This window comes from Triticum urartu, chromosome 7, assembly GCF_003073215.2.
Source record: "Triticum urartu cultivar G1812 chromosome 7, Tu2.1, whole genome shotgun sequence".
In the NCBI taxonomy this organism is placed as follows: domain Eukaryota; kingdom Viridiplantae; phylum Streptophyta; class Magnoliopsida; order Poales; family Poaceae; genus Triticum; species Triticum urartu.
The window spans coordinates 477,125,085-477,134,739 of record NC_053028.1 but is presented as its reverse complement, the minus strand read 5'-3'; the positions used below and the strand labels follow the sequence as shown (position 1 = coordinate 477,134,739).

At 42.9% G+C, this 9,655-nt stretch overlaps 1 protein-coding gene across 2 annotated transcripts; it reads right to left on the bottom strand.

The window, feature by feature from the left end:
• Positions 1–221: 221 nt before the first annotated feature.
• On the bottom strand, positions 222–9,598 carry LOC125521388. Of its 2 annotated transcripts, XM_048686447.1 has the most exons (6): positions 9,107–9,598; positions 7,017–7,100; positions 1,152–1,207; positions 1,027–1,082; positions 837–943; positions 222–593 (listed from the first exon to the last, which is right to left on the bottom strand). In XM_048686447.1, exons 1-5 carry the CDS (start codon positions 9,257–9,259, stop codon positions 927–929), a joined length of 366 nt encoding a protein of 121 aa, XP_048542404.1. In that variant the 5' UTR covers positions 9,260–9,598; the 3' UTR covers positions 222–593; positions 837–926. The 2 variants fall into 2 exon arrangements, with proteins under 2 accessions (XP_048542404.1, XP_048542403.1); XM_048686446.1 differs by having other exon boundaries at positions 837–1,082.
• Positions 9,599–9,655: the final 57 nt, after the last annotated feature.

Here is a 9,655-nt window from a genome sequence, read left to right as displayed (position 1 = left end):
CTTGCAAGATCAGACTAACATAATTGGCTCAAACAACCCATGGATCGTGGATCCATGTCCAGAGTTGACTAGCACAATGTGCTGAGAACAAATGGAACTGCTTTTTGGGAATATTAGAGAATTGAGTGGCATTTTGGAAAGAGGTCATATTCTAGTGATATTTTTAGAGAATAGCCAAAATACAGTGGCATTTTGGAAAGAGGTCACAATGCAATTTCATGTAGTTCTTCACCCCACATATATATGGAAGGAAAACAGTAATAGTGCATATGTGCAGCTGATGTACACAACAAGAGTCCAGTATATCGCAACGCGGCCAGCAACTCTCCCGTGACACGTCATATGATATCTGTTACTACAGTCTACAGCTATGGCTTCTAGTAGATGATATCATAATGCCCTGGTCTATACAGTAGTGTCACAGTAGGAACCGAGGAATCTAGTGACTCGTAGATGATGTGGATGTTAGGCTCCTCAATCGGTGAAACGTCAATGTTAACAACTCGGAGTGGCACCTGTAGGACATTGGTGAGCGCAGTGAGATTCACTTGTTGTGCATCTTTCTTTACTGGGAGAACCTCCTCCAGGCAGTACTGCAGTTCAAAAACACATAAGGCATCTGACAGTGAGGATTTCACATCATTTCTTTTACATAAAATTCCAGTTGCTGGTACAAGTATTATGATGAAATTTTGCTCCTACTATGCAGTTCCATCACACAGACAGATCATAACTAGCAGACAAGAAAGGCAATACCATTTGCTTCTAATGTACTCCTACATATGACACTCAATTATGCATAGAAGATTACTGCACCATCTAAAGGAAATACTCACCCCTATTGCATCAGGCATTCCTTGACCAAGTTCGGTTATGTATGACTTAAAAGTTTCAACCTTAGTGCATATCTCAATAGCTGTCACAAGTCAAAGATACAAAAGTACTAAACACAAAACAAAAATAGTTGGAGTCAGAAAATTAGAGTAAGTTGGCAAGATAACTAAGAAAATTGTTGTATATTCTCACTGTTCGCAAACTTCTGCTCATTTTGACTCTCCTGGAAAAGCCACTCTTGATAGCCACTGCAACAAAATTTATAACATAAGTACGCAACACAGTTTATTGTTGCGACAATGTTAATGCAAACTCACCTTACTGACAGTTTTTGTTTTTGTTCCATACATTCCAGTATGAAGCCCACAAAAGCCTGGACGAATTACAATATAATTAATATATAACTTAAGTGCACTTGGCGGTTCAAAACTAAAAAATTGGTGGATGAAACAATGCAGGAAGCCTTACATCATGAAGATCTGAATATGAACCAGGCAAATGAAGCCTTTGGAATTTCTCCCACATAGGTTCAAGTGCGTCACAAAATGATTGAGAGAACTTGGGACTCCAGGAAAAGAATAGATAAAGCATCTCGAATCGAGAATTTGATGAACCACTCCGGAAAAAGAATTAATCACTTAGATGGAACAAGAATAAGAATTATGTTATGCGTATCCTTCACCAATTTAAATTGATGACCAACAACGGATTTGGCATACTACTTATTCTTGAAGAAAGGATTAGGATAGATATGGCGCCAACTTGAGAAGGTCTTCAACGAACCACCGGTAGAATTTGAAAGAACGGAAGTATGATAACGTAAGAAGAGGAATCTTGAATGAACCACCGTAAGACTTAAAAATGAACGAAGAGAAGATAAAGAAAACACCGGGAAGAATTAGCAAATGAATGAAGATGCTTGAGAGAATTTAGATATATGAGAACGAAGAGATGACGAGCTGATTAGAGAACACTTGAGCGATGCACCGGTAAGATTTGGAGAATGAGAGCTGGAAGCTGGAATGAATAATCCTGAATTGATGGCCTTCAGATAAACAAACTGAAAAGACTCCTGAATTACTTCGGATGGGTGAGAAAGAATTCTGACAATCGAAAACAATTATGAGAGGATGGCAACAATCTCGAATGACGAATCTTGAAGAGAATGGAGCAAGGTTGAAAGAAGAATCTTCTTCGATCTTCCAAACTGAGAATGACGACGAGAAATACCATCATGACTAATTTAGGCACTCCGTAAGAATCAAAACGAAGAGGTTGAGCCAACGGTGAAAAGAATTATAAGATCTTGGAGAAAGCATTTGACTGATGACAATTCATTCTTACGTCAAACTTCGAAAAGAATTTTTACGGATATCTCCGGGAGAATTAGAAGAGTCAGGTAAGATCTTGGAAAAAGACCTGTGGGTTAGGGCCCACTCAAAAGAAACACCGTAGAATGATTGCTTGAAAAGAGAGATTCCACCGTTTGAAATAAATGGCTTGAATGAGGGAACATCCTCAAAAGATCTTGAACGAATGCAGAGTGAAAACACGAATCTCCGAGATATCTAGAGCACTTCGGAACAATTGAATAGCGAGAAGTGGATGGTAATGAGGTGCACCGGCATGATAAAATATTTGAAACAAGAAAAGGAATATGATCAACACTACAAAACTTGAATTGAAACCACCGGAGAAGAAAAAATGAGTAAAGGGTGAAGAACTTGAAGCTCCGTTAGAATCTTCATGAGAATCATCGGATAAGAACATTGGCAGAAAAAAGGAATGAAGAGACTTCACAACAATAAAATGGATAGTTGATTAAGAAATTTGAATCGTTGAAGAAAAAGGGTGGGTGGGCGGGAAAACAAAGACAGCTTGGGACGAATGGAACAAACACCGTTGAGAAGACCTGATAATTGATCTTGCTGATATTGGAATGATCGGATCCACTTGAAGAGAGACACACCGGTTGAAAAGGATTGACATGACAATCTCGATGAACAAGAAGGATTAGTATTCACATAGGAGTATGAGAACACCATTTGGAAAAGGTATGGAATCAACATTTGACTTCGAAGCAACTCAAATACCACAACTCAAAACAAAACAAGGATTGGCTTGCAGAATAAGCCAGAACAAACATATGATAGAGATTTCGTCCGAAGTTTTCGTGGTGGGGCCTACACGGGCTCGATCGTACAGCACCATCATGTACAAGGCAGTGCACATGACATACGAAGCGTCCCCGAGTCGGCATAGCCAAGGACTCTTTAAGACACAACGAGACCACTGTAAAATCAACCGTGAATAGGCAGACCACTAGACGTCGAACCCCAATTTCATATCATACATCTGTCGGAAAGATATCCTAAGAGCTACTTGAATTCCCACTTATAAACTCCCGAAACTTTCCCAGTTATGCAATCAGGTGTTGGGGATACAGGGGAAGCATAATATCTCACCCAAAACTAGCAAATCCTACATCCAGCTGTATCCATCCTTCAACACATAACCAAGAAATCTTCGGAAATCATCTACCTCAACCTTCGAAAAGCATCCGTTATACAAGTTATGGCAATACTCCCGAACTCCCGCCCCAGTACTGGGTGGCGTCGAGGTTATCTCACCAACAACTGCATAAAAGAGATTTTCGATGTCGGCGAACTAAACTTAGGTATTCCAAAACTGCAATGATAAAATTGTGACGACAACACCTCGGAGCTCAACTCCCCGGGAGACTGCCACAACCCCTAAAGACAGGAAGCACCAAGAACAATGTTCTCGTCACAAAACCATCGGAACGATTCCAAGATACCCGCGTGATCCTAAAAAAAATTTAGTGAAATTTGAGAAGAGAATAGTCAAAACTCTACGTCAGGATGCCTTACCAGAGCGATGAGGAGACTGGGCAGTAAAAAAGAATTCCTAAACTCTCCGATATATAATTCCTAAATGACTCAAAACATTTTTCTAGACTCAACTCGGCCGCTAAAAACGATCAAGCAATGGGGCTCCTAAGGTCGGGGAAGACTCTGATGCCAACTTGTAACGCCCTCGATGCGGCTATATCTCCCACGTGTCGAAGCACGACTTAGAGGCATAACCGCATTGAAAGTAATGTCGCAAGTGAGGTAATCTTCACACAACCCATGTAATACATAAGGTAAAAAGATACATAGTTGGCTTACAATCGCCACTTCACACAATTACATGAATAAAGCATTACATCAATCAGATACAATCAAGGTCCGACTATGGAACCAAAATAAAAGAAGAACCCCAAATGCGACACGGTCCCCGATCGACCCCAACTGGGCTCCACTACTGATCCACTAGAACGAAACAAAACAAAGAACAAGTTCTTCATCGAGCTCCTCCTGAGCTTGGTTGCGTCATCTGCACGGACTCATCGGCACCTGCAAGCTGGTTTTGGAAGTATCTGTGAGCCACGGGGACTCAGCAATCTCGCACCCTCGCGATCAAGACTATTTAAGCTTATAGGAAGGGTAAAAGGTATGAGGTGGAGCTGCAGCAAGCGACTAGCATATATGGTGGCTAAACATACGCAAATGAGAGCGAGAAGAGAAGGCAAAGCACGGTCGAACAACTATGATCAAGAAGTGATCCTAGAACAACCTACGTCAAGCATAACTCCAACACCGTGTTCACTTCTCGGACTCCGCCGGAAAGAGACCATCACGGTAACACACGCGGTTGATGCATTTTAATTAAGGTCAACTTCAGGTTTTCTACAACCGGACATTAACAAATTCCCATCTGCCCATAACCGCGGGCATGGCTTTCGAAAGTTCAAATCCCTGCAGGGGTGTCCCAACTTAGCCCATGACAAGCTCTCACGGTCAACGAAGGAATAGACCTCCTCCCGAGACATTCCGATCAGACTCGGTATCCCGGTTCTACAAGACATCCTCGACAATGGTAAAACAAGTCCAGCAAGACCACCCGATGCGCCGACATCCCGATAGGAGCTGCACATATCTCGTTCTCAGGGCACACCAAATAAGCTAAGCGTACGGGAGCCAACGTAACCCAAGTTGCCAAGGGACGGCCCCGCACGGTGCTCTGGGTTGGACCAACACTTAGACAAGCACTGGCCTGGGGGGGGGGGGTTAAAATAAAGATGACCCTCGGGATGCGCGACTCCCAAGGGAAAAAGGCTAGGTGGCGAATGGTAAAACCAAGGTTGGGCCTTGCTGGAGGAGTTTTATTCAAAGCGAACTGTCAAGGGGTTCCCATTATAACCCAACCGCGTAAGGAACGCAAAATCCGGGAACATAAAACCGATATGACGGAAACTAGGGTGGTAAGAGTGGAACAAAACACCAGGCATAAGGCCGAGCCTTCCACCCTTTACCAAGTATATAGATGCATTAATTAAATAAGAGATATTGTGATATCCCAACAAGTAAACCTGTTCTAACAAGGAACAACATCTCCATGTTCCAACAAGGAACAAACTTCAATCTTCACCTGCAACTAACAACGCTATAAGAGGGGCTGAGCAAAGCGGTAAAATAGCCAAACAACGGTTTGCTAGGACAAGGTGGGTTAGAGGCTTGGTTCAACAATATGGGAGGCATGATAAGCAAGTGGTAGGTATTGCGGCATAGGCATAGCAAAAGAGCGAGCAACTAGCAAGCAAAGATAGAAGTGATTTCAAGGGTATGGTCATCTTGCCTGAAATCCCGCAAGAAAGAAGAACGAGTCCATGAGGAAGACAAACGAGCGTAGACGAACGAATCCTCACACACACGACGTTATCGGAACCGACCCGAAGAAGCAACACCGGAAAGAAGCAAACAACATAGTAAACAACCAACACATCAACATGGCATGATGCGCAATCGAGTATGATGCATGTCCGGTTTAATGAAGCATGGCATGGCAAAGTGCACAAACAATCCTACAAATTAAGTGGAGCTCAATATGCATCGGGGTGCATATTGCCAAAACACCACATAACGCATTTAGTTCGATCTTGTTTATGTACCCAACAATATTAAATGTTGATTAACATGGCAAGAGGGTGAAGCAAAAGAAAAACTACCTATCTAGTCAAGTTTAAATGAGGCCGGGAACAACAGACAACAAATCCGGAAACTCCGCATGAGCATATTTTGGTTATGGTACTGTTCTGCCCTAAACCATATTTTATAGTTGTTAAACATGCAAAATGATGCCACCATGATAAACTAGGCATTTTCCACCCCATTTACATATAAAGTTTATTAAATACCGAGTTGCGGTTATTTAGTTATGAAACAAAACATTTTAACAAGTTATTTAAGCAAATTTAATCAAACATCAGTTTAAACATTTTAAACATGGATGAAAGTGGCATATTATGGACCTACACAAAATTCTAAGCATTTTTCATTTATAATTTATTTAATTCTGTTGCATGGTTAATTAGTTATTGAATGCATGAACATGAGGGGTTTTTCTGCAAATCTGTCACCCTCAGGATAAATAGACAAATCGTTCGCAGGAAAAAAATAGTGACTCGGGCCGAAACTGAGAGGGGCTGGGGAGCTGCTCACATCGGGCTTGACTGGGCCAGCTCGGATCTGGAAGGAAGCAGGCTGGCTTGGGGCGGTAGCTGGTGGCCCAGGAGGCGAAGGAGCTGGGCAGGCCACGGTCAACGCTCGAACGAGCGAGCCACTGCTGCTCTCGTTTTGTTTCTGAAGAACAGAAACAGCAGCAGGCCATGGCGATGCAGAAGACGGACGGCGCGGCAACGGGGCTCCGGCTAGCTGAGGAGTCCGGCAACGAAGGGGATGGTCGGGACCCGACGGATCCGAGGAGACGAGGCCTACCTACAACATAACAACACCACATGCCAACTTTCAATCCATTCCGAGAACATTTTTTGGCCACTTAAAAATAATATTTCGGACGTGCCGCGGGCGCGTGCAAGTGTGTCTGGGCTCAGAACTGACAACGGATGGCACTGGGGGAACCCGGACGGATGCAGGTTTTGAAAACATGATGATGCAATGCACATGATGACATGACAAGTTGCGACACGCAAGCAAATGACAAGGCAACAACAACGAAACACCGGAAGACACCTGGCGCAACGGTCTCGGGGCGTTACATTAAGAAAGGAATGTTGAGGCATAGTTAATTAAACCAAGCATTTGAAAAGAAACCCTTACATCATCACAAGCCTCGTACTCGTCTCTCCAAGAAGCCCTCACAGCATCAGATGCCTCGTGACTCCAGAAAGGAGCTTCCAGAATCTGAAAACAAAACAAACGTAAACTTTTGTTTTATTTACAGAAGAATTGTGAACAGTTTGCAGGATGCCTAGTTTCAATCTGAGTTGGATTGTAGTCACTGTTTACATTTGCGGCCTTGGCTGTAGGAGACCCAACACTTTTATAAGAAAAGCGGAAACTTGAGAAAGCGAAGAACTGTAAATATTGGTGTGCTACAAACTTATGTTTGAGCAAAGCGAAACTATTCATTAATAACACACAACTCGACAGATAGAAGTACACACATTTCAATATGGAATATACAGGGGTGCAGAAGCAACGCAATTTTTTTTAATATTTTTCCACCTTATGCCTGAAAGAGGCGATCATGTGGGACTTTAACAGCCCTAAGATTTTACAAGCCTTGAAGTTGAAGAAAAGAAGACTGGTCATGTAAATGAAGAAGCACCATTGACATCCCCAATGGACTAAGCAAGAAATTACAGAAACCACCAAGCGTAGCTGATCTTATAATATCTGGTGTGGACTCACATTTTGTTTTGACATCTACGAGATGGTGAATTTTATACAACCAACAAAAAATTTCACCTTATACCTAAAAGAGCCAAGCATACGGGACTTCAAGAGCACTAAGTATTTCAAGCATAGAAGAGGGTTCACGAAGAAAGTAAGCAAACCATTGTAGAGTAGCTTATCTGATAACAGTATCTGTTATTGATAACTAAGACTCGATTGTAAACATCGGCTTTGTAAAAAATGCAACAACAAAAAAGTAGCCATTGCATAACTGGGCAACAAATGTAATATTTAACAAAGAAATTGGTGGTACGATTCATATTAAGTTTATATGGAATTCTAAAAAGTTTGGATAATAAATATCTGACATCTAAATTAGCAAGATTTGTGACAAACAAAATTCTCAGCTAGACCTTCACAGGTACAGACATTTTCATAGGGCCGGGGAATTGCCTCCTTTTTGAAAAGAAAAGGGTGCAGACTATTCATGTTTCTGTTACTGCCTATCTATGCCAATATTCTATTCTTCTACACTTGGCTAATTTATAATGCTAAAATTCATATAAAGACAAAAGATAACATGGACTGCTAAATGTGAAATCCATAAGAAGTGACTATGAACAAATGCCATTTAGCATTAGTACAATTGCTACACTTTAAAGACGACCCGCGCTATGCAGTGACGAATCTAGCAGGACATTGGAGGGTAGGCTTAAAACATAAATTTCCTAAGTCTAATTAGCAAATGCAGTGCAATTGTTGCATGTAAAGCATCAGAATATATTTGTCAAGCGGTATGTTTAGCTTAAATATGATTTTGAAGGATAGGCTTAAGCCTATTGGAGCCTCCCTAGTGGAATCGCCATTGGCGCTATGTAGACTTCCAAGAAAAAGGATGCAGAGATAGAAGTCATGGGTTTGCTCGAGCAAAGCCAAAACTTTTCATCGATAACACAACTCCACACACAGAAGCACGCAAATTTTAATATGGATTTTTTTGTGGGAAATTTCAATATGGAATATAAAGAGGCACAGAAGCAAGATATACTCCCTCCACCCCACAATATAAGATCGTTTTCCAAGCTAGGGAGTAAATTTTAATTTATTTTCCAGCTTATGTCTGAAAGAGGCAATCATATAGGACTTTAACAGTGCTATGATTTTACAAGCCTTGCAGAAGACCGACCATGTAAATCATTGGCATCCCCAACAGAGTTAACAAGAAAGTAGGGAAAGCATAATGTTTGCAGGGTATTAGACAAGTATACGACGATGCAGAAAATCAAAATTGACGAATCTTTCTAAGCATGGATACCTACAAGAACCTAAATCCGTGAATCTTTCCAAGCCAGTGACTGTTAAAATTGCAACCATAATCAAAGATTCAAACACATAAGTCCAAGATCAATCTTTCATGGTCAAAACATCCACAGAAATGATTCCCAAATCGAGAACGTACTAGGTTTCTTGCAAATTCCCAAATCAAGAACGCATTGGATTTCTTGCAATACCTGATTATACATCCACTCAGAGGGTGGATCCCTGTAGAGATCCCTGTAGTTGGAGGCGTCCAGAGAGCTGGAGGTCGAGGCGCCGCCGCACGTACGGTCGCTGCCGATCCAGCTGTCCGAGGAGAAGGAGGAGGCGGAGGAGGACGCTCCCATGGTGCTGCTCGACGGTCCCGAGAGGAAGGAAGCGGCGGCGGGGTTCTTGTACCTGCCTGCGGGCTCGTCTTCGTCATCAGATCCCCAGGCGGAGGACGAGGCGGAGCCCTCGTTGGCGACGACCGAAGTCCCCGGGGGCTGACCGGACGGGCGAGTGCTGAGAGGGGAGCCGGGCGCGGATTAGCGGTCGTCGGATTCTTGAGGAGTCCTGGAGGGCTCAGCCCCAGCTCCGCCGCAATTGGGATCGTCGGCGTCGGGAGAGCCGCCGGAGCCGGCCATTCTATGCGGTTGGGGGAGGCGGGAAACGGAAAGGGCAAGGGGACGGGAAGGTAGGTGAACGGGAAGACAGCGCGAGATTTTGCGAGGGTGGCAAGGGGAGGCCCTATATGACGCTCT